The 25,530-nt window shown below is 38.4% G+C and overlaps 1 protein-coding gene across 5 annotated transcripts in view; it reads right to left on the bottom strand.

Annotated features, from left to right (window-relative positions):
• The window catches only part of ATP8A2 (ATPase phospholipid transporting 8A2), a 351,752-nt gene that overhangs the window by 282,541 nt on the left and 43,681 nt on the right, over positions 1–25,530 (bottom strand). For all 5 annotated transcript variants that reach the window (XR_012634354.1, XM_074915160.1, XM_074915190.1 and 2 more), the window contains exons 3-8: positions 11,688–11,787; positions 11,015–11,113; positions 10,149–10,194; positions 6,023–6,063; positions 4,141–4,214; positions 1,209–1,278 (exon numbers count right to left, since the gene is read on the bottom strand). Coding sequence is in view for 4 of the 5 variants with exons in the window: in XM_074915160.1 (XP_074771261.1) it covers positions 1,209–1,278; positions 4,141–4,214; positions 6,023–6,063; positions 10,149–10,194; positions 11,015–11,113; positions 11,688–11,787 (430 nt within the window). In the remaining variant the exon portion in view is untranslated. The remainder of the gene's footprint in view (positions 1–1,208; positions 1,279–4,140; positions 4,215–6,022; positions 6,064–10,148; positions 10,195–11,014; positions 11,114–11,687; positions 11,788–25,530) is intronic.

The following is a 25,530-nucleotide window of genomic DNA, read 5'->3' as shown; positions in this document are numbered from 1 at the left end:
TTATATGTTTAAATCACTCTATAAAAGAGAGTTATATTACCTACATTTCATTTTCTCTGTAGCCAAGAGGAACGTCAGTCCCATCCACAAAGCACCAAGTTGCACATGTGCAGGAGGAAGTAAGGTATAAGTATCATCAACAGGCTTGGATTTTCTCTCCTATTAGTATTCTAATAATAGCAGAGAATTAGTATTCTAATAGGAGAGAATAGTATTTGCTCCACTGATATGTTACTGCTGGTACATTCAGCTGCTCCTCAGCTCAGTCTCTCTTGGATCACTACATCCATTACACTCTGATCCTTAAGATCAGAGTATTAACTCAAGGTTAATCATCAACATACTTGTGTTCATCTCAGAGTGCACATACAACACTCCATTGCTGTTCATCTGTCTGAACACCTCCACTTAGTTAAGAGTGATCCATTTACTGTTTCTTTTGCCATACTTTGACTGCAGCATTGCAAGCCAGAACAAGGCCTTAAAAGGCCCCACAACCTTATATTTGTATTTCAAGCATGTGTCCTGAGGTAAGTAAAACCTGAGAGGAACTCAATATCTGATCTAGTGGGCTGATCCAGAACACTAAATGACATTTCTACAAAGGTAGTGTACAAGCAGCAAATATACAGCTTTTTAAAAGAACAAAGTAATCTGTATTTCAAAATGCTAAATTTATTTTTTTGTAGTGATAGGCAGCAAAGATTCTGAACTATTTCCAAATACCATGACCAACAGTATTTCTCCAACAAAACTAGAAAGATACCAAAAAATTCACCTACATACCACAAAAAGAAAACAAATAACATACAACAGGTCATTTTGAGCAATTCACAGAGGCAGCAGCAGACAGAGCAGCACTTGTGACAGCAGAAGCTGCAGGTCTCATCACCAGCACAGATGATTTTTTTTTTTTTTTTTAATACAACACTTCAATTCCACTTACTGGACCTCAGCAAAACACAGCCGAGGTCTGCTTGATTTGCCTTTGTGGGCTTACAATACTTACTACAGATTACCTCCTTACACTTGCACATGAAGCATTATTGCTTGGTCTTGTATCTATTGAAAAAGTGGCTTACAGCTGCATGGAAAGAGATACGCTTTTTTTAAAAAAAATAAGTACTTTTGCTGTCATGCAAGCTAGACTCTGCTTTGTAGCTAATGTTTTAAACCTAAATGGAAAAAAAATTGAAATGCAGTTTTACCTGTCGTATTTTAAGATTCGTCTCCCCATCAAGATTAGCTGTTTCAATATAGCACATAGCTTGTGGTTCACTGTAAAAGCATAAGATTCTCAGTATTAAAACTCAAAACTTTCTGTATACTACTTTCACGCTAAAATGGTCCAAAACATACTTCAGTACACTGCAGAAGACAAAAATCCATGTTGATGGTACATGACCATGAAAGAGCCAGCTAAAGAGACATTTTACAGAGATGTCTTTGGATATGAACACCCTCATACAACAAACTACAGAGTAAGACAAGTCTAAATCAGAAGGTTAATAAGAATTTAACAAGTCATGATAAACTTAAATGCCTTAAATGGACTATTTTACACTGCAATCCATAAAATTGCTTCAGATTGCAAGAGCTACAGATAAAATACTAAGTACTGAACAATGCAAATAATGGATGTGCTTGGATCAAGAAGGTAGTGCTCTCTACTATTGAGTTCTGTCTGTGGACCGCAGATGCAGAAGGTCATGGCCACAAGATCACTCTAAAGTTGATGGACTTTTGAAGTGACATCTGAAGTCACCAATAGTCAGCTTTTTTTTATGAGAGTAAGAAAAAAAGATACAGTAAAATTGAAACTGAGGGCTATAATCTGCATCTTTCCAGAGATGCTTCTGCCCTTACCAACTTGGGGGGAAAGGAATAAATGTTTTTCACAGAACTGAATTTTCCATTAGTCAAGTTCTTATCTACATCTAACATGGAGGAGCTCTGCATACACAGTATCTGTGATAAGGAAGGGTGTCTCTATCACAAATCTTTTCCTGACATGCCCCTTAAGATTTAAAACCTCTGTATGGCACCACCAAAACTGTTTTTCCCCAACTGTCTTCTCAGGCCAGTAAGGAGTATCGGTTTCCCAGCTAGACTCAAACACTTCTTTACCATATCACTTCTCATATTACTGAGATGTTGCTATTTCTTTTCCAAAGTAACCAATCGCTTTAACAGCAAATGTATTTTATCAGCAGAAGACTCAGAGGTCCTTAGGACAAAATTTTTTAATAAAGACAGGAACATTTATACCACAGTAAGAAGGTAGGTTTTTCTCTCCAGATAAATTTTTCTTAAAAAAAGTTTCAGAATCTGTTCTCTGGCTCCTCCTATATGGGCAATCTGAATCCAAGAAAGACACAGATTAAGTCCAGCTTGATTCCAATTTTACTACTGTCACAAACACCTTATCTATTACAACTTTATTTAACTCCGGAAGGAGAACTCTTGCAAAACAAGTCCTCCCACTTTCACAGAAGCATGGAAGTGTTTCCATACAAAGTTGTGTTTGGATTCAAATATTTTTGCCATCATGTAAGCCTGATGACACCCTTCTATGAGGAGGAAAAAAAAAAAGTCAAGATAAAGACTGATGTTTATTTCACCTCTGAGTCAGGTCAGACAGAAATTTAACACATACAGGCATAAGACCCCCACCCCTTCAAAGTATGCAAAGCCTTCTGGTGAACTGAGGACACTTAGTACTGTTATTTAAAGACTCATGGGGAAAAATACCAACTGCAAAGCAACACTGCCACAGAAATTGCTATTTATTTCAAGCAAAGCTTCTCCCAAATCAACATACTTTGGGCTACATTCCCCAGTTATGTGATTATCAATGACAGCAGGTTAGAAGGATCATGTAGACAAAACCTGACCCATGCAAGTTCAGAAATAAATCAGAAAGTTTTTTAGTATAATGCATTAGGGAAGTTCTCAAGTAGAACAAATATTCCTCAATGCTGAAACAGCAAGTTATTGATGTCAAAGCATAGCCTAACTGCATATTAAGGCTGACAACTGCTTATTTAAAATTTGAGGTTTGTTTTAAAAAAATACTATATTGTAATACCATGGAATGAAGATACTTATACCCTCGATCATGTGACAGTTCAGGAAAACTGTTTCCCCAGCTAGCTTCCAAAAAAATGAAACCTCACAGAAACAGCCCAGACAAGAAGGCTGGAGCAGAAAATGCAACAACTTAAACAACTTCGCTTAGAAGTTAGGTCATCTAAGAGAACTATAACCTGGAGACCAGAGCAACATGCAGTCACTGTTAAAAAGCATGAGGACAGAAGGAAATGATGGAGAAGAGCAAGGTGCCCTAAGGTTTGGCTATTAGAAAAAAGCATGTTCACGAACAGGAAGGAACTGTGCTGTTGTCTCTTGTTTAAGTCTCATGTAAGTGGACAATGGTCTGGATTTGGCCTCAAACTGTTCAACACAGCATAGAATCCAGATTAGCAGACAATTACCAGGCAAATGCTTTTAGCAGCTAACAGCAAAAGCTTTGTTTGACAGTATATGAGTATAAAGTTGTCCTGTATTTCACAAATTAAAAGGAGCAGGACTCAACAATTTACTGTTGCTATCATGCTAGGGATGGGCCATACATGTGATGTATCTAAGACTAGGAGTAAACAAATTAAGCCCAAAGCTATTTTGCAGGCTAGTTATTAGATATCAGCTGGGCTAGCCTTTTATTATTAGTGTTTGCAAGACAAATCTTTCCTAAGGGGCAGGACAAAAAAAATGCAGAAATTAAGTAGAATTCATCAAAAAAACCCCTTCAGCTTCCTTAATTAAATAGAGGGAACCTCAGAAGGCCATAGAGCAAGTGACTTCATGAAGCTCATGCAACAGACCTTCAGTCTTCCAAACTCAGTGACAGACTTAGTGCATTACAGGTACACAATACTATGAAGTCTTAAAAAAGCCTTCTTTCTTAAGAATGAAACAGGAATCACTGTCTAGTAAAGCACTCTCAACATTGCTGAAATTTGATTTTAGATGTGGAGAAGAGATAGTGCCATCTGATGTCTGTCTTTATAAATAGTAAATACAGAGTTTCAAGTCCTCTGCACCTCAGTTCAGACACATTTCCACACCCATTCAGGATACCTGGAAGATACAATGATCATGTCTGCTGGAAGATGTTGCCCATTGGTGACCTTCACAATATCGCCTACCGCTACCTGTTGAGTCAGGAGCAGGAATACAGTAGCATGGAAAAGAAAAACAAACAGTTCGCTTGTCTGGAATGTTAGTTTGTTATTTTCTTTCACCCAGTCAAAAGAACAGCATCATGCACAGAACAGCTAGAGACAGTGCTTTTCAAAATCAGAGTACCTTTCACTGCAAGCTTGGAAGTATCAAAGCCTTCCCTTTTCTGAATGCAAGGTAAACAATTATCTACAGAAAAAAATTGATATACTCAATTGGAAAGTGTTAACTTCTGTAACTTGCATGTACTAAACGTTACTTGTTTCTATAATCCTGCCATTATCTAAATTTTATGTTTTCTCCTTTAGCCTTATTTAACCTACAGAAATATTTTTTCCTAGTAAAAAAGTAATCTTTAAACTTCACCCTCCTCAAGAATCAGGAGTTTCTCCTATTTCTTCTCCATATTACTTGCCTACCCAGTCACCACTATTCAGTTTTCCCTTAGCCCTCTTTAGATGCTTGTACTAGTCACTAGCAAGGAGTTTTTTCTCTACAGATAGATAGCACCAACCAGTTCTTCCCTGACTTACAGTCACTTGAGATGTGCTAAGTACTGATTTCTGGAATACTGAAGACATAAGAGTTTCTGGCACCTTTAACAGGTTCACGTCCACATGGGACTTTCATTCCAAGAAGGACCAAGCAGCACTCTCAAAGCAGTAAGTCAGGCTTGCCTGATGAGTATCAGGCTGCTTAACACCAATGCACTGCTGAGAGTCTGAAATGGACTTAATATTTAACACATTAATTTATAAAAATTGAAACAGATGGCATGTTTTAACAGGCAGACTCACTAGTCTTACTTTGATCCCACCAAAAACAGGTTTTTTACTATTTCAGCACAAAAAAGATCAGAAGTCTGCCTTAAAGTAAACAAGGTGGATAATACAGAACTGTTATTCCCCAACAATAACTGCAAGCCTGGACAAAATGCAGATGCAGACACAGGCCAATTCAAAGAGTGCTTAATGGTATAAGAAAATCAGATTCCAGACTAATTTTTAAGTGTCTTTCAATTCAGTGTCATCACTACAAATAGGACACAGAACAGCATAAACTAACATGAGCATTAGCCATCAGAATCCCTGGCAATCTTTAGTTTCCACTATAGCCTAACACTTCAGCAGGATTGCTTTTAGGTCTCAAAATGGGTCTCACTTCCCAGAGGTTTTAAAAGGGTGTCCTTTTCCCCCCATTATTAGATATCAGGGCTAATTTTGTCCTTAAAAAGGCATTAAGGACCACAATTAGACCAATATGTCCCACGGGATTTCAGCAAGTTCTAGAAAAAAAAAAGCACAACAAGCCCTAGCACTGGGCTTCACAGTGTCTGAGGTAGCAACAGGGTTTATGTGCCTTACTTGAGCAAACAGCTTATTACTTAGGCCCAAAACCTGAGAACTTTTTAGGACAGAAAGCAAAATAAGTCTCTTAAGACTTCCAGAGCAGGTACAGCATTGCAGTGAAAGTTACTCTTCCAGATGTCAACTAAAAACAAAATACTGTTTACAGCCTGAAGCATATTAAACTACCCAAGCAGAAACACTTAAAATAACTCATTAGTGTTTGACTGAAACAGTACTAGGATTTAAAGATAGATACCCAAGGTGCCTTGCTCAGAGCAATTTTAACCACTGCAACAGAAAGGATATCTCCTACCCCAAGTCACAGGGTTTCCTCACATAGTGTACATTAATTCTAGGCCTCCAAATTTATTCTGGCAAGAGTACTTCTTGAACACCTTATTCCACTCCCTCCCATCCCCAATTTTATTTACCTCTTTCCACATAATGTTCTGCCACATCCCATTTCTTAGTACTGGAAAGAAAGTTTAAAGTTACATTAGAATAAAAAGCCAAGATTTTGACAAATTTCACAACAACTGCATCAGCAGAAGCAAGCATTGACCAGAATGGGAACAAACACAGATCAGAAAAGTACTTTTGAGAAGTTGGCACCACACTTCTGTCCACAGCTGTAGGCATGTACATCTGATATAGGAAGAATCTGCCTTTTTTTTTTTTCCCCACCTACTAGACAACAGTTGGTGGCCTGATATCTTTTTGGCATTATTTCATACTAACATGCAGATGGGCAGTGTTGATAATTGTTTGGGAAATTACATTGCTTAAAACAAAGGGCATTATTTCCTGTCTATTATCAGGAAGCATCTTTATGTAAAATTTAATCACAGAATTATCACTTCTCATCTTTTTCCTTGCATTTTATTGTTTATTATTATTATTTAAGGTTGAGGCTTAATTGTCAAGCAGGTTCAAAGTCCTACTGAAAAGAAGGCTATGCTTTGGCAGAAGGAGAATCCTAGATGCTGAAGTTCACATTGAAACAAAAAAGAAAACAGTACTGAAACAGGTCTTGGCTTCTGTAGTCCTATACTGCTGTCTTGACACACTCATTGATCAACCACTCTGGAACATGCTTTTCTACTCAAGTACTTCCTCTAGATGCTTCTACACATACTTAATAGCACCCTAGTCTCAACAAGTAAAGTCAGATAATTTATGCCAAATCATTGCTGAGTAGTCAAATCCAGTTCAGGTTTGAGACCACCAAGTACACCTAAACAAACTCAAACCCTTCACTGAAAGCAGCTGTGAGCAGTTTTCAAAGATGTTTAAGTGTAGTGTGCAACAGATGGAAGTTGAAGAGGCCAGCCCCCTACTTTGAATACAAACAGTTTTCTTCTCAATTCTATGCAATTCACATATGTAGCTCATTTGAAAACCATATCAAATTCCCAGAAGATACAATTCTACTGAATACAACATCAGCTGTCCTACTCCAGTTAGACCACTCCACAAACAAGAACACAAGATTTGTCAAAGTGACTCAAACCCAAGAAACCCATCTCTTGATTCCTGTTCTCAGGCCACACACTTTGGAGCACTGAATCATGAGATTTAACATTACAGTGCATGGATCACAGTGAATTAAACTATTTGGGTGGCAGCAATAGAAGCACTGCTAGCAATGCATCTGAACTGCTGAGCTTCCACCCAAACAGGTATACACAGTTTAAAGGAATAACAGTTTTGTGGCATCCCCTCCCTTCTTCCCAGCTGTGCTTGATTTAAGCTCCACTTAGTTCAGAACTCAGAAGGCCAGAGCCCAGAATCTCAAATGAAAGAGCCACATACCTGCAGCCTTGACTCAAAACCCAAACCCTCAGAAAGAAACTGCAATATTTAGCATCTCCTGTGCCTTGCTTTAAACAGCTCCCTGTTTCACCAGCAAATTTGAGGCATTTCAGCAAACAGTTCACATTGTTGTATTGTTCACTTGCAATGAAGGTATTTCATAGCTTTAAGTGCCATTGAAGTTGGTCTTGTAGACAATTTACTTAAAACAATTTAACTTTCATGCTTACTGAAATCAACCGAACTATTAAAATTAGTCAAGCCAAGTACTGAAGTAAGCTTTTTCTAAGCCATAACATCTAAAGACAAAGCTTCCATTAGACATAAAACAGTTTACACATTTTCAGGTTACAATTTTGCACTTTCTACTCTGCTTAATACAGTTTTATAGGACTATTCCAAAGGACAGAAAAGACTGTCTTCTCTAGAATATTTATAGGAGAGTGAAATTGATGATTTATTGTCAAAAAGGTCTTTTGTTAAAGTAACAAATAAGAAATACCTAAAAAAGAATGCTCTACTCAAAACAGGAGTTTCAATATAAACTTTCAATCTAAGACTCCTTAAGATTAAAAATATTGATGTTCAAGATCTAGGGCTTAATGCTATCACTCACACCTAGGTGTGTCAGGCCATTTGAAATGCTGCTTCTGAAGGGCAAGCATTTCCCATCAGTCTTGTGCAACAGTTTGCTAGCCCTGTGCTTGTCTACTATTCAAAGGCATCCCATACAGTAGTATTTGGTTTATTCTGTAATTTGACAGCGAGATGATCGAGACACCAGAACAGCTATTACTGAGATCTCTACTTCTATGCAATATGCTGCTCAGGGGCTTCTCTTGGGACTACATTTAGTCTGGTCATCTCCATATACACCATGTGAAGCCAAGACATGAAACACTGGCTCAGAGCTTAACACGCATCAGCTCCTAATGGAGATGTACTGCGCTCACCTGGAGCGGAAGTTTCAATCTGGTTTCAATCCAAAGGGAACTTAATTCCTACATACCAAAGCCACTCTGCAATGAAAACCAGTGTTTTTAATGGTAAATTTAACATAGGAAATCTTTGAAGATACAGTACTGCTCAAAAAACTAATCATGACTATAAATGCAAAGCCTGTATGCATGCTACTGAATCAAGCATCTGGTCATGCAGGCAGTGGAGTTCAGAACACAGCCAAGCAGCCAGTAGACATCTACTTTTGTGAGTTGAACTGCTCTCTACACTGACTGCATTTGCTAGATCTCACTCAGCTGTAAGAGGAACCTAAAGGCACATGGAGAACTTAATGTAATTTGTCTTAATCTCACCCTGAACACAAATTAGCTTTTCATACTCATAATACAAGTCTCATGAATGAGTCTATCCCTCCTCTTCAGAAATATGAGGATACAGTTTTAAGTATCATTTTGATAACTGTATTGAGTATTCAGAGAAAAAAAATAAAATTTTTAGTACTAAATTCCATTTAGCTCTGCAACAACACCTTGAGTTCTTTAAGGTTGTCTCCCCACAGTTACTGTGATAAACTTCCCTTGAAGAGTTTGTTGGCACAAGTTCCCTAACTGCAAATTAATTAGAACAGCTTATTGTGACCTTCAGAAAAGCAGTCTTGCATATTACCTATAACAAAGCTTACTGTGCTACCGCCACTTAATTGTGGATTTCTCATGACTAATAAATACAGTGTTCTTGCACTTGAAACATCTTTCCAGACTCCTGTAGTGAAATTACCTTGAAGAACTGATACAGAAATGTTTGCTGATATTCATTAATATGCTATCTCAATGATCAACATAACTTCTCAAACACAATCTAAAAGCAACTCACTGAAAATAGTCCTGCAAACATCACGCCTGTTAAGTGAAGTATGGAGCTGTAAGGTTGTTCAGGTTCCTATGTTCCTTTAAGTGTTTCTCTAGTTTTTTGACACTTAAGCTAACTGTGTTTGGGAAGAAGGGGCTCTACTCAGAAATCAACAGACTGCATTTTCAGTTTTGCCTGCAGACCTCCCTGGAGGAGGCCACAGAGATCCCGGACCACAGCACAGACAGACCATAGGGCAGACACCAATAAACTTCCTATTTTCTGCACAGGTTTTCAGTTAAGGGAGATGAAGAAAACAAAAATAATGTCTCCAGGAATTCAATGCCAAGTAGCATGAATACATCAGGGATAGATGTAGGCATTCAGAGGACAGCAATGTTAAATTTTCTTTCAGTGACACTTCAAGAAAGCATATTCACAAAATCCACAGAATTCTCCCTATATTTTAAGGGCAGCAGTATTTATAAAAGTTTATTAGAACGCCTTTAACACCAACTTTTATTGTTTCAAAGGTCTGTTGGGTTTGGTTGGGTGGTTAGTTTTTTTGGGGGGAAGGAAGGTGTTTGTTTTGTGGGGTTTTTGTTCCAAGTGGTTTTAGGGTTGATTTTTTTAGAATAATTAAGATAGAGTTTGGCAGGGGAGAAAATTGCTTGGTTTTCTTGGAGGAGCTCAGAACTGTATAACTTCAGAAAGCCAAGAAGGTGCATGAACTTATAAATTCTAATGATCCCCTCCATGCCTCAATCAGCATCAGTCTGAAATATTTGGTAAAGGAACATACCAGAAACTGAGTGCAAGAAGACATGCATTCCCCAGCATCACAACTGTTTAAGCAACAGAACTGTTCACACGTAAGTGTTCTGATAATCATTACTTGAATTTCAAATATTTAACTTAAAGACTGTTTAGTCTTACCTATTGTTTTCTTTTTATTCACTGCACTGTCTGCCTTATGCCTTTTCTGCAAAGAAACAAAACATTTAATTACATCTCATTACACTTAATTACAGATTCCAAAAACCATTAGAGCTAGAAACATGATGAACTGCAAGATGATACATTGGGTCATTTTTGCATTTATATTGTATTTTCGTTTTCTAAAGCCAAACAAATCATCTAAATCCAAATGGTTTGTAACAGAATATAACTTTCAAGTGAGAATCCCCATGTTGGATGTCAGGCTCAAACCCCCATCAACAGCAAGAATAAAACCTGTCCAAAACCGGGTTATGGAAAAAAAACAAAAGGAACACTGAGAAATGCTGTATTTAAATGAGAGCTGCATTACACATTTTATGTGCTGTTTGTTTAGATTAATTTCTAAATTATTTTGTTCTTCAGAAGTTTGCAAAGCAGAACGACCTCTAATATAAACAGTATTTAAGCAAGTTAGTGCAGGTTTTCCCCAAAGCAGTTTGCTCTAAATCTACTTCCCCCCCATTTCTAAAACCAACCTAGAAGGCCACAAATCTGTCAGGACTCTACAGTGTCTTTCCAGTCAGGCCTTTTTAATTAAAGCATGAATAAACAAGTTTGAAGAGGTAGAAATAAGTGTTCTGACTTCTACTGTTTCCTTGTTCACCATCTATAATGAAAGCACTTAATTTATCTCAATGTGCTACAGAAATTCTAGTCAAGTTTAGAGCTTTGAAAGTCAAAGAGTATTTTGCTGCTCTTCAGCAACAACCCAAGAGATTTCAGAAATGCATAGCTTCATGGCATGCTGTGGTTTTATATGAACACATTGTCTTTAGCAAAGCCTTCCCCATAATCATACTCACATAGTCTTCTATGATTTCTTTGATGCCAGCAACTGTTAAAATAAATAGCAATGGCACCAAGGTGGTATATCTTCCTGTTGGAGAGACATCTGGAATTTGCTGTGAACAGAGGGAGAAGAGATACTCATTTTATGTTTGTATTTAAAATTAGTTTGTAGCAAACTTAGAACTTTATGCAAAGCTTTCTGATTTGTGCCTCACTGACATCCAATTTCAGTGGGAAAACTAGACTAAGCTCTCAGTAGGTTTGAAGAAACTACAAACAAAGTTAGAAGACAAAGTTGTTGTACCTGCCTTCCATGCTATTTCTCCTCTCTTCCTAAAAGGAACATTCAGATGATGTAATTCACCTGGAGGCAGCAATAATCTAGACTATCTAAACAGCAGTTTCACAAAAGTTCACACGTGCTTTTCTCAGTATGGGCAATAACTCCATGTTTTACAATATTATTTCCTGGTTTTACTTATGAAGAATAAAAGTAACTTGATTTTTAAAACTACACTGAAAAAAAGTCTAAACTGCCATCTAACTTCCATTATGAAGTACACGCCTCATTAATATTACTATGAAAATATGTCTAAGAAATTTTTCACAGTTAAGCACCACAACTGAAACAACTTTCACTGCAGTACAATTTCATTTTATAATCAAAACAAAACAGTAAAACAATACCTGCAGTAAGGCAATGAAGAGGAAGAATGCATTTGCAGCTTTTCTTATCTGCTCATACAGGAATCGAGGTAGAAATGTCACCACACTGTACTTAGCTGTGCTGCAGATTAGAAGATTTTTGTTTTAGTATTTCACTGGAATATCACACACAGATTATGACCAAAAAGTTTCAGGTAGGCTTTTAAAAGCCAAAGATCACACAGTTAAAAATATGTACCAAGAACATGAAGGAAGTTGCTTGTGTTATAAGGAAGAGCTGTACTGAGTAAGAGATATCACACAGATCTGGAAGGCTGACAGTCCCACTTTAATCAGTGGTGCATTTATTATTAGATGAACTATCAGATAATTTACTATCCACACTCAAACTTCAGCACCACGAACAGGCAGTCTTTCACTTCAGTTCCTAACACTTGATCAAATGCTTACTCCTCATTAAAACATGGAATTTCAGTGTTGGGGGAAGCAGAGAGCTAAATATGGGAGAAATCAGAAGTTTTTATAAAAGCTTTATTTCCCAGTTCAGAACCACTCTACATTCGATGATGAATAATCCTCCAGAAAAATACACACTTTTTCAGATTAATCTCTTCTGGCTACTTTTCCTGGGCAGTTATCTTAATATTTCTTCTATCTTAAAACAAAACTATACCGCACCAACTAGTTTCAATAATCTGCATAACTTCTGGTCTTCCTCACATCAAGCCCATGATGGCCATCAATAAAACTTCAGGGGAAAAAAGTGTCCAAGATGACTTAACCATTCAACTTTTAAAATTAGTTGAATTAGACCCCCATGCTGTCAAGTTACCAAACCAACCTAAAAAGAGATTAAGAGTATTGATCTTGCAAAGTTCTTGCTTTCTGAACACATTAGTTACAACCCAGTCACCTACATGCCTTCCTGAGACAGTGCAAGGAATCTGTGAGAGACGAGAAACCAGGCCTGTGAGAAACTAAGAAAAACAGCCTGAGAAAGCAAAAGTTGAGGCTGATCAAAATAAATGCCTCAAACACTCACAAGACAAAACTATGAGTCGCAGGGTGGACAGTGTGGAGGTCGAAGCTGATAAGGCTGCCCAAGTAACACAAGATGCAGCTGGAGGAGGGAGCCCTGTGGAGACAGGACGGCTCTGCTCTGGTGCCCCTGGACAAATTTCAAGGGCCATCTGTCCAGTGAATGACCTTTGCTTCATTATCCACAAAATGCACATTAATGTTAACACCCCTCAATATGCTAACGAGGGCTAACATGATCATGCTAATTACATCATCCCATGAAACACCTTACCCCTCCCCGTACATGGGATACGTAGGTATGTGGGTCGACCTAGGGGATGAACCCAAGGAAAGTAGGATAAATCAAGGGGGGAAAGAAAGTGGCAGGGGGGGCTGAAGAGTGCAGTGAAGTGAAGAAAACAGATGCAAGCGAAAAAGATGGCTGCCTCCTGGAACCCCCGCTGGTGGGATCAGCACAGGAACCCAGACCAGTAATCTGTATTCCCCATTCCCTCTATCTCCCTCTTTTCCCTTTCCCATTAAGAAATGCAAGGCATATTGTATTGCTTGCCACACTTTGCTATATACTTAGCCAATTGTCATGTGTTCAATTAGTATATTGTAGGTAATTAATAAATGCTTGGACTTGAAGACTTGTTGTCTGCTCTACTGGGGATGTGTCAATCAGTCACTTGTCCCCCTCATCTGAGCAGGACGTGACAATCTCATCATGCTGCAGAACTTGTCTGAGCTGTATGAGTGAGTGAGTCTATCCAGTAGTATGCAGTGTTCCATTATTTCCATTATATGAAGAAAAAGTATTTTTAGAACAGAAAAAGCAACTCCACTGTTCCTTCCCCCATTGAATTAGTACAGCACCTTCCCTGATGTTAACTACCAGGCATCAGCATGAGTTGGAGTTTAAAGAACTAAGTGACTGCAGCTGTAGTTCAGGTGTCTTCCACCAGACACTGAATCTAAGTTCTGCAAGAGCCAGACAACAGAGTTTTGGTTGCTTGGAGTTTTTTGTTATTTGCCTTTTTTTTTTTTTTTTTTAAAAAAAATTAAAAAAAAAAAGAAAAAGAAGTCTTACATTTCCAAGGAACTAAGAACCCTAAGATACTCCTTTCAAGAAAACAGAAAAACTGTTTCCTGAAGCACTAATAACACTGAACACAGGTAAGAAGTTGTTTTACTGAGGTTTCCCAGGAGTGTCAAGAGCACCTTTCCATTAAGTCTGGTCCTCTACTGTGAGATGCTTTTCTGGTTCTCTCCCACCAATAAGTCTTCCAGATCAACTGAAACGCATGGCATTACTATATATAAATCATAAAGGCCTGGTATAATCACATACTTTATCTACATGATCTGCTTTTCACAACTGACTGCTATAGATAAAACTCATACAACAACCTTAATCCAAAAGCAGTTATGTTCAGTAGGGTCCTCGTATTTGTACATACAAGGCGAGATAACTGCATTCTCCAAGACCACTTATTTGCTTTAACCATTTTCTTTCCTGTCTCACCTTCCCCATCCCCAGCTCCAAGCAATCTAATGAGATACTACTGCATCTTGCAGAAACAAATGTAAGAAGAACCAATATGCACAATGTTTTACACAAAGCTCTATTTTGTACACTAGAGCAGAATCAGTGGTGTAAGTTAAACAAAATGGATCAATTACAAACCAATGAAGAACTCCTCTTACCACCTGGTTTCCTCCAAGAAAACTACAAACCCCCAATGTTTGAAGCAAATCAGTTATTACTTTAACTGGATCTCTTAAAAAGGAAACATGACAATTTCTAGCACTACAGCCTAAAGACTTTTATTGCTACTAATGCTCAGTAGAAACATGTATTGAAATACTCAGTGTGCTACTTCACAGAAATTTCAGGTGGTCAGACTTCAACATAGATTATGCCAACTAGGTGAAAATCTGCATCCATGTTTAAAGCACATAACATAGTGCAGTTACTGTATAAATGAAATTACTTCCTTGAAATGCTACTAGTTTTTTCCTACTAGAAGTATTTTTTTGTTTTAAGGCACATTCGCTTGGTCTCATGGAGTAATAACCTTCTTTCAATATAGAACATAATTAAACACACATCTCAGAAGTACCTTGTGACTTTAAAGAAAGGGTTAACAGTTTATACATACACATCAACTCCTCAAGAAGTACTAGCTATAACTCAACCACTGGCAAATCTTATATCAAAACAGTATCCCCCCAGATACCACATAGCTATAACTATATTAAAGCAAGAATTTGTCTGACAGCAATCAAGCTGAAACATTTCTTAACAACATTCTACCATTTACCAACTTTACAGCTAACTGGTCCAAACAATAGTCTTAATCTAATGATTGGGTTAATGCCAACACAATAAGGCTCTTTTGAATGAGCTTTATACATACTAAATCAGTCCGTGTATTTTGTTGCTTAAGTAACAGATGCCTACAGAAAATAGATACAGTTCTACTTAGAGTTCTAATTAGAGAGGGATACAAGTTACCATGCAGACCAGGAACAGTTAATCATGTATATGTATAAAGAGCAGGTATGTTATTACTCAAAAAGAAAGCTCCTTATGAAAAAAGCTAGCTAATGCTCTAAATTGGGCAGGAATATTTGATAAGTTTGGCTCTGAAAAACAGCTCTCTAAAGAACAAATACAAATAATTTTGTACTCCCTCCTAACAGATAGATGCATTGTATATGACTTCAGAATAACCAAAGCTCAGAAAAGTTAAAATCTACAGGTGAACAGGTAGAAAATTCAGGCAGCTCACTCATAGCACAGTTTTGCTCACCAAAAGATAAATATCTGCAAAGATTAGTCCTCCGACCAGCTCCAGAGACATCCTACCTTCCAACAAGTGCCTGGTACCCAACTCCAAGAACATCAGGTCTGCAGCTCACAGAACCAATTGTGGCAGCAGGAAGACGGGAGCACACACAGGAGACCAAACAAACAGGTTTTTTCCTAAAGTAACTGCTGTTAACTACACAAATCTTAACTACAGAAGTTTGATGCTTAAACAGGTATGCAAACTTTATAAGAGATGTCTCCTCTGTATCTGCAACTGAACTCATGCAAGTCACATTTCAAGTTAAACCACTGTGCAAGTCCGGAAGAACACTACCCAACCCTGTTAAATGAGTTTGGATACACATCAGTACAGCTTAAAAAGAGCATGGCCCCACTGTTTCTAGGGAAATGCAAAGTTTTTTCCTGAAAGCAATCACAGTATCATTTGAAAAAAGTTAGCGCGATTCACATACCTTAACTCACTACCATGCTAATAAACTACTCAGGATTAGCTAGTTATTTTGGTAACACTCAAATGAAGAGTAGCAAATAGTGCACCAGGAAACTCAGCAGTAGTTTTCCAGTATAATTCCTTCATTTACTAACATGGAATTTTTGCATGACAACTCCCATAGTTGCCATTTTCCCTGTCCACCAAAACCATAAAGTCCAATTTCACTCTACTGAATCATCCCTGAAGAGTCAAGGGCTGCCAGTAATTGAGGCAGAGAGATTACTTCCTTGAGAAGTGTATGCGTGCTGGCAACATGCAGCTGAATACAGCTCTATGTTTTCTCAGACAGCCATCTACAGCACTTCCAACCTTTCCTTGAGAATTTAGATTGACAGCTCTGAGATGAACTTCCTTCAGGCTAATCACAATAAAGAAAACATAACCTCCTTGAGGTCTCATTTCCAGGGGTGTTAAGTACAACAAACCATCCTTTCCTAGACAGCATTCACCCACAGCTATCCATTCCACAGTTCACGTACTTTAAATACTCTCAAATCCGATAGCTGAAGAATGAATATTGCTTGACTTTAATGCTTTTATCACACATCAATTCACAAGAACCATTATTAAGTAAGCTAGGCACAGACATGTGAACCACAGCAGAGGGGCTAGGCAATTACAGTGAATGTTAAGAACTAACTCTTCTCTCACCAAACAGGCTTTGTTTCAATTAAAGTGTTCAAAAGATCAGATGCCCTGTAACAGAGAAAGAAGAAAAAAAAAAATAAACCAAGATAGATCACCTTGAATTAAGGGCTCAAATACTGTCTCCAGAGGAACAGTGTGCGTGTACTAAGGTCCAGCAGGCACATGACACTTCATGGCAAGACTGACATCAGCTTCAGAGGTTCTGCTGCAGCTCTCAAGTACAGAAGCAGTATGAATCCAAGCTACCTCCAAGACAATCACTGCTGTGGAAAGGACAGCAGCAAGCTTTACATGAGGAAGGTATTACACTGGGTACAGAGGAAGCTCATTCATAGGAACACCTCAACATTACTGCCATGCAGAATACTTGGATTTTTAACAACCTAGCCAGTGTCACAAAGTTTTTAGCAGTTGCATGTTTATTGTAGATCATCTACCTCCTTGAACATATGAAATATGGTGTATTTTGAACATCAAACCTGTTGAAGTAAAAAAAAAATAATCAACTGTTTACAAATTTCCCAAATAACACATCACAAAGGCTTATGAGAATAAATCACTCGTATGCCTATGCAATGATTACTGGTTGACTGGAAATGAAGTCCTAAACAACCAGTGTTTGTTTATTGTAGCAGGCAACAACTTCTGCCTGAACCAATGCAGCCCTCAATTTAATTGAGGAGCCTTGCTCTCCCAGAGGGATCCTGGAGACTACAGTTCCTGCAGAGGAAGACTCCAACCAGTAAGGTTTTCACCACTCTTGTATATGGCCTATACACTTCTGTCAACTAAGAAAAGGGTATGTGGTGCTTAAATACTCGAGAGTTTGAGATGTATCTGACCTGAGCTCAGTCTAAGAGTATAGAAAGAGCAAGACTTGCTCCTGCACAGTAAAAAGAGCAAGACTGGAATCCTGCAAGATATTATTGCTTAAAGTTTGCCAGAGTAAGGCAAATAACCAAGAGCCACCACATTATAATATGTGTTGCCCAGCTCTGGAGCAGCTACTGTCCATAGTCCAAGTGCATGTTTTCTTTATTTTTTCCTGCACTTCCCTACAGTTTCTCTATAATTGCAATGACATCTCACACATAGAAGTTCATATATTCTCAGAAGATAAAACAGGCCATAACTTTCAAGGACATTCTTCTGTCTAGCTACTGAAACATCAAACCCTGAAACATTTCCCAAAGCCGCTGCAATACTGCAGAAGAGAAACCTGTTGTCCTAAGTTATCCACACAGACAATGAAACTGATAGGGAACATTCAAGTGTATTAGAATTAATCCATTTTAAATTCAGCAGAAAACACTTCTAGCAGCTTCAAACTGTAGTGCCCAGTAACCTGTGAAAACTCTTACCAGGCAGACAGTTTTCATCTCTAGGACCTCACCACTTCCCCACATGTTTCTTAGTGCAAATATTCCTTCATTTACACAATGGGTTCTCACCAGAAGCAACTAAAGGCACCACTCCATGCTAGGAAGATTAGTTCTTCCACTCCTTTTTAAGAGGACAAATTGATCACATCTTAGAATCTCCAAGATATCTTTTCTCAAAACTTATGATTTGGGGAGAAAAAGGTTGTTTCATACAGGTTTAAAGGACTTGGGACATATCAAGTCAGCCCACCAATTCCTCTGCAGGTCAAGTTCCACCATAGCTTTTTTGTGGGCCAGAATGGTTTGGGTCTGCTGCAGTAAGACAATGAAGCTCTTTCGAAGAACAGCTTACTTCAAATAAAATTTAAAACCTCATACATAACCAAATCGAAAAGAAAAGCAGTAGACAGCTAAACCACTGAGGTTTAGGAGTGTTGCACACAGGGGAAATCTAAATTAGCACAGACATCTCAAAGATGATGTTCATTACCATATAATGTAATATTAATGTTGTGTCCTACACCAAACCCTAATAAAATGGCAGGGTGGTAAGTGCAATATTCATTGATTACTGTTGCTTCTGCTGGCAAGTAACATTATCTATCTTAATGCAGAAGTTCCTTTTCAGAAGCAAGATGTTTAGGCTGACAAACCCAGCTTAGTGGAGCTATCTGCCCTTCCTCAGAAGCTGCATCAGCAACAAGGTTATCTTCAAGTGCTTCATTTTGGTTGTTATCTTTGTATAGACTATTGTTAAGACAATACTACATGAAAATTCATTATGAACTGTCATCCACTGAAGCATGACAGTCTCATTACTCTCTAGTTCAGTAACATCAACTTCTAACCATGTAATGATTTTTCCAAATTTCTAACCTACAGCATCTTATGCCAAATTGCCCCAGTATCAGCAGGACTTCTGCCATACACAGCCAGTCAAAGGCTGCAAGTACTAACGTAATTGATGTTGCCAAAGCCAGTATTACTTCCACTCGAAAGGCCTCCTACAGTAGTGCTCATGGCAGTCTTAATACAGAGCAGGCATTAGCAGAACTGCTTACGCTCAGTTTAACCTAAAAACAAGACCTCGTGGTCACATTTAATAGAACTGATAGCATTTTTGCTTCCAAATCCTGTACCCTGGAGACTTTTCCTAAAGCATGCAAACAGAAAGGCCTTTCCATTTGTTCTCTATTCATGCAATCCCTACAGAAAGGGGAACAGACTCCTGGCTATCTTTCAGTAATGAATACACTAGACAAAGACTGTTTAGACACAGCACTAAAAGCTTTGTAGGCATGATAATGTTTCAGCATGGTCTGATATTGTCAGGTCATCACTATAGAAATATGCCCTTGCTTTTTAGTAGCCCTGCTGGCAAGTACAACTCAATAAAATAGAGCTGACTAGAACAGTTAACCCAGAAATACCACTGTCTAATAAAGGAAGTTTAGTATCACATTTAGTTACTATGCAAACCCAAAACAGACTGCACAGTAAACACACAGCATTGATATGAAGGTGACTGAAAAAAAAAAAAAGGATAGCAAAACAAGTCACACACATTAGCCAGCTGCCTAAAAGCCAGAGTGCTAACTTCAGTTTGAAAACCATTATTTAGTTCCAACTGTCACTACAAACTTAAGCAGCTGTTGTTCTAATGACAAGCAGGGGGATGGTAGAAGAAACTAATACTTACATTTCTCTCAAAACTGAACAAATATCTTCAGTCCACAGAAACTATATGGGAAGCAGTTATTACAGTTCTTGAGCTCAACTGAAATTAAGATAATTTCTTACTCTTCTACCCTTTTCTACAGGCCACCAGCAGACAGTGAGGTCTGTAGCACTGAGCAGTAGGTTATACATGCAACTGTAAACAACAAGAGGCTTTAGAAAGTGTGATTTACTGTACAGGCCACCTCTAAATCCTGAAAGGCACCTACTCTAACCCCACCTTCACTCAAACTACACAAAGAATCACCAAAAATATTTAGTCTCTTCCTGTTCACATATTCATCTGGGCAGAGATCACCAACAGTGGAGGAATAAGCAGAAATGCAGAGTCACAAGGAAATACCCACTGCTAAATGCATACCAGTATTTATTCAACAAATACATGGGAAAGCAGCTTTGTTCACGTGAAGTCAGACTGCATTTAAGCTTTGGCTCCCATGTCTGAAAGTCATTTAAACGTAAAAAGAGGAAAAAGGCCCAGTTTAATTCTCCTGCTGATACATTAAATCCATCATGATGCCAAAAAAACCCAACCCCAACAGTTTCAGGATGCCAGAGAGCTCAGCATGCAGCAGGTGGAAAGACACTAGAATTCACATCTTCTTTGATCTAGATGTTTCATCTAGGTGAAATTTAACAGTTTAACTGTCCAGGGGCTCTGGCCCTAGGAGTAGCCCACTAAGACCAAAGATGCAGCAACTACAAATACATTGGCAAAATCTGGAAACACAACACCAAGCATACAATACCAGTTACCTTTAATGAGTTTTAATGGCTAAAAGAATCCTCCTATAACTGTACCCAAGTCTCCGCCACTGGGATAGATAACAGTATCAACAGCTGCACTGCAGGAAAACTAAGTTTTTGATTACTTACAAGAAATAGATAATGTTGAGTATTTCTTTTCAGGCAATAACAGTATCTACCTAGAACTGAAGAGAAAGGATTAGTTTGACACATGATTAGACTTGTACCAGTCACAATATAGCAATACATCCCTTCTTTGCAGAAAAGCATTTCAGAATTCTTTAGTCAGGCAAGCAATCTGTTCACATGACAACGGAAAAGATTCCAAAGGTAACACAAACACTACTACGAATGGCCACAGCATCTGAACTCTACCAAGAATAAATTGAACACCAGCAGGGACAGTTTTACCTAAAGAGCAAAGGTGCATTTTAGTGCAAGAGGAATGCTGATCTGCGGTGTTAAATGCAGATACATTCACTTGCACGTAGCAGACTACCACTGACTTTTTCAACTACAGATCATAGTGAACACTACTTGGGATATTCGTGTTACAAGGGTCAATACTAATTGGCTAGTGATACCAGCAACTCCTGTTTCAGCAGCAGGGACTCATTATGCACCAGTGAGAACCTCCACACACATTCAAAAAGCACTGACAGCTCTAAATTACAGGTGGCTTCTACAGTACCTATTTGCAAGTCAAGAAAGCAATACACTTCATTTAATGCAACATACAGCTGAACTTATAGAAAAATTTAGACTATGACTACAATTTTGTCACCAGCAAGCATCCTGCAGTCACCAGTGGGACAGTCTTGACCTACAGGTAAACAACAGCCGGTTTAACAAAGGACTTGCAGCAAGCACTACTAGAAGCCTTGGTACAGTCTTCAGTGTCAAAATTCCTAGTGATGGTGCTTCTGCCTTATGAAACAAATTAATTCTCACCAGTTTGCTTGAGTTCTAAGACCCCGTACTGTTTGAAAGTGAATACGGAAGGTTTTTCTATATTTTTTTTTTTTAGCAGAATTTAACTTCTGCTTGTATGGAAGACAAGTCTCTAGACTGAGAATTTTCTGGATATCAGAATGCATCTTTCCAGACCTCCCCAGGAGATCAAGCCACCAAATTCTGTTCTGATGAGAAGCTTTCAAGAAGAACATTAAAGGCACACAAGTAAAATTCTGTCCTTCCTGACTGCTGCTCTGCTCTCACCTCCCACTCAAGCCACATACCAAGGCTGAACTTGGAGTCCTGATTCACGCATCAGACTTGCACCAGGATGCACTACCAGGCCTTGAATGTAAAATTATTTTATAGAGCAACAGTTACAACAGCAACTGCAATGTACTTAGAAAATTTGGACACAATTATAAGTGTCCTTAAAGTTATTTCAGCACCTTTGTGCTTCCCGGATCAAGAACTCAGAAATTCCAACTACTTTTGCATCATTAACACATGCAACAAATAAGGGACTCAAATCACTTAACTGGTGGTTGAAGTGGATGAAAGTTTCAGTACAGTACTGTTATACATTCAGTATAAGCCACTGATAGATTCCTGTATTATTAAGAAATATCAATGAATTCTATTTACATGAAAGCCAGATCTGTAGAACATTCTTACTTTAAGCAAAATAAACCAGTCTTCACTGAGTATATAGTTGGAAGGGTATTCATGCCATTAGTTTGATGAGCTCGGAAGTATTGACACAGCATTCAAACCCCTATCATCACACTCCGTTTGTATCCCTGTGTTTTTACAAGGCAATAGGTAAGTTTGTTTTCACACTATGAAATAAAGACTGAGTCACCTCCACCACCATTCAAATAATCACATAAGTCACACCTAGTAATAAACAGCTGTGGTTTCAACAATTAGGCAAACTCAGGTAGCAAAAAACCCCACCCTTTCAAACCACCAGACAAGCTAGCACTTCTGCTAAACAGTTATTTTCACACTGTTGATCCACTACAAAAGTATACAAACTACCATATCGCTCACACTAACAGTAATAAGAGTTAGGGGTTGGAAACATTAATGATCCACTATCATTGTGTTTCACACACTTGAATTAGAAATAGAAGCCAGTATTTTGAAGAAGTGCAAAGAAAACCTTTTCCCATAGCACACTGGAAGGAAACGGAAAACAATGCTGGCTGGGTCTCTGTAGAAGCCTGACTACTACCTCACACTGTCTGTAACCAGGAATGTCTTGGGTTTATGACAGCTGTTAGCAGACTTCAATCCCTAAATGCAGAATACCTGAGAGTAGATTATAATTACTGCCTTTAAGTGGCATAGAACTGTGTACAGAGTGACTGGAAGTTCTCAGAACATAAATGTTTCCTTACTGAACTAGATGTACAGAAATGCTTCTATTAAACAGACACATTTAAGTTATGTATATTGAACAAGTCAAAACAGGTACTAGTTAGCTTGTATAAAAGCAAACATACTCAGTACCACGACTGCAGCTGTGTTGCGCAAAGTAATTCAATTTGTGCCATTTTTCTACATATTTCAAAGCCTCTAAAATGCTAAAACTGAAAATGGAACATCATTTACCTGTTATTAAAAAGGTCCAAGAGTTACATGTACAAAGTTTTCCTAACTGAACACTGTAGAAAAAAACAACTTCTAGTGCAAGTAGAAAAGGTATGTTCCTATGAAAGAATCACTGCTGCTGCAGTGTAATACAGAATGACAATGGCTATAGTTACACACACATATAAAGGACCAAGATAAATCTAGCCTACAAAGTTTTACAGCACTACGTTTTGAAATAGTTTGTTACAATATCTGAAGAGTATTAAAAAAAAAAAATGTAGCCACTGCTCTCCAAGTTCCTATAGTTTCACTTATTTACACCAGAAAGCCTGGGGAACGCAGAAACAGTTCTTTCTTCTACATATTCACAATTTAAGACTTTTGGAAGTGTTAGTGCCATCTTGCCATCCACTTAGCTACTGCAATAGCACTATATGCTATTTAAAAGTGGTATAAAGGAATTATTTGTTTTGCTTAACTTGCCTGAAGTTAAAAAGCATTTGTACTTATCCCTTTTTCCCTTTTGCTCCCACAATCACAGGAACTCACTTTTAACAGTGCCTCTCTCCCAAAAAAGTTCAAAAGCTCAATATGCTTAGAGTATTTTGAAGAAAAAGCCATACTACTGACCTACCTTCCTCCACTCTCTGCACCTCCGTTTCTTATTGCACGTTGCTTAGTTTTGAGCAAGCTATTCCACATTACCCATTAATTTGGCAAAATTCCTATTAACATCCACAAATTGTCACTGTTCAGAGAACCCTTGATGACTACCAAAAAGATGAGAGTCAGAAGTCACATGATTTACAAACATCTCTTCAGTTTAATTCTCCATAAGCCCTTAGGAACAAGTGTTTATCTGCTTACACAGTGCCTTGGGCTGTGGTACACTGATGCTTCCTACGGAGACAATACATCTTCAAATCCAATGGCATGGAGAAATCCAGAAGCTGAACACAGTAAGAAAGTCCAAGGGCAATACAGAACTGCAGTTCCTCCAGAGAAATTCCAACACACATAAGTCAGTAAAGAAACCATCACTCATGCTCCATACAAGGCACCCATACTCAGGTGTTACAAGCTTAAGTTGCCTTTGCCTTCATTCTCACAGGGCAAGGGAAGAAAGCTAATCCAATGGATGAAGAGAACACCGCCAAAGCCTGTCAACCCTTTCAAATCAGAGAGATCAAAGCTTTCTTATTAAGCAGCAGCAAGTTTTTATAATGTCAACTTAATTTCCAAGTGACACTAAGGAGCTAAGATCCCTAATTGGGTAACGCAAACACCTCTACTGTCCCACTAACACTACCTGCATTTTGTCCTATCCCTCACATACCAATATTCCTCTCATGACTCAAGCTAACCCTTATCAGGATGCAAAGCTTTAAAAAGCTACTGAAAAACCTTTAGAGCTACCAGAGGATGGCTTCCAGACAGCAAGTTGGACACAACGTCTCTCAAGTGTTGGTAATAGGATTATCAGGCCCAAGGTCTTGGTAGCGGAGTCATACACTACTTTTTCATATGATTAAGCCCAATCAGAATGGAATCCCTTCAGGAATACCTCAACTACACATTCTGATAACCCTCTATCCCTGCTTCTGCTTTCCTGCTTTACAGGAAGACAAGTAGTCCATCCACAGAAAACAGTTCAACTCAGCTTATAATCAGTCAAGGAGAAATAAAAGTGAGAAAACACACAATGGTACTGCCTCTGTAGAAAGACCAAGATAGTAAGAAAGTCTGTCATTTTCACTGCTCCTAAACCATATATTTTATCCGACAAGGATATAGTAAGTTGAAGTTGAGGAGAAAATCCTGTATGATTTGCTGCACTACCTGGAACATCAGCATCCTTCCAGCAGATATTCTCAGTATTCCCCTTAGTAACACACACAATAAACCAGCTCGTGGAAAACATCATTTCAGCAGGATATAAAATTCCTCTCTCTTCACAAAGGCACTCATTGTGTAAACTGTTCTTTGAACAATAACCTAACATCTGCATTAACAGAAGCCTGCTAAATAACAGTCCTCCCTCAGTCATGACAGGAGCCATCTGTTCACCTAGCTAACCCCAGGCAAGTGTGGCAAGCACCACCACAACTTGCTTAGGCTAATACATCCTCACACTCCATGTTTCAGTGCACATTGTTTGTGTTTCCAAACTGCAGTATCACCACCTTAATCATACCAATAGCAATCTTAAACACACTCCCCCCAGAATGAAAGGCTTCAAATGCCAAAGAAAACTCCCTCTGGCCTACGATGAAAGAACAGAAGAGCACCATAGCCTTATACACATGAGGATGCGTGTGAAGTCCATATTTATTCTTGTCCTGCTAAGACTTACTTTCTCGTTTCTTCCTTTGTATTCTACACTTCTTTCAATACTTAGTCTAGTTATAACCAGATACTACTTTTTAAGAGGACGCTTCATGGAGT

Source organism: Athene noctua, chromosome 1 (genome assembly GCF_965140245.1).
Source record: "Athene noctua chromosome 1, bAthNoc1.hap1.1, whole genome shotgun sequence".
Classification (NCBI taxonomy): domain Eukaryota; kingdom Metazoa; phylum Chordata; class Aves; order Strigiformes; family Strigidae; genus Athene; species Athene noctua.
The sequence above is the reverse complement of the archived record's forward strand: the minus strand, read 5'-3'. Positions and strand labels throughout refer to the sequence as shown.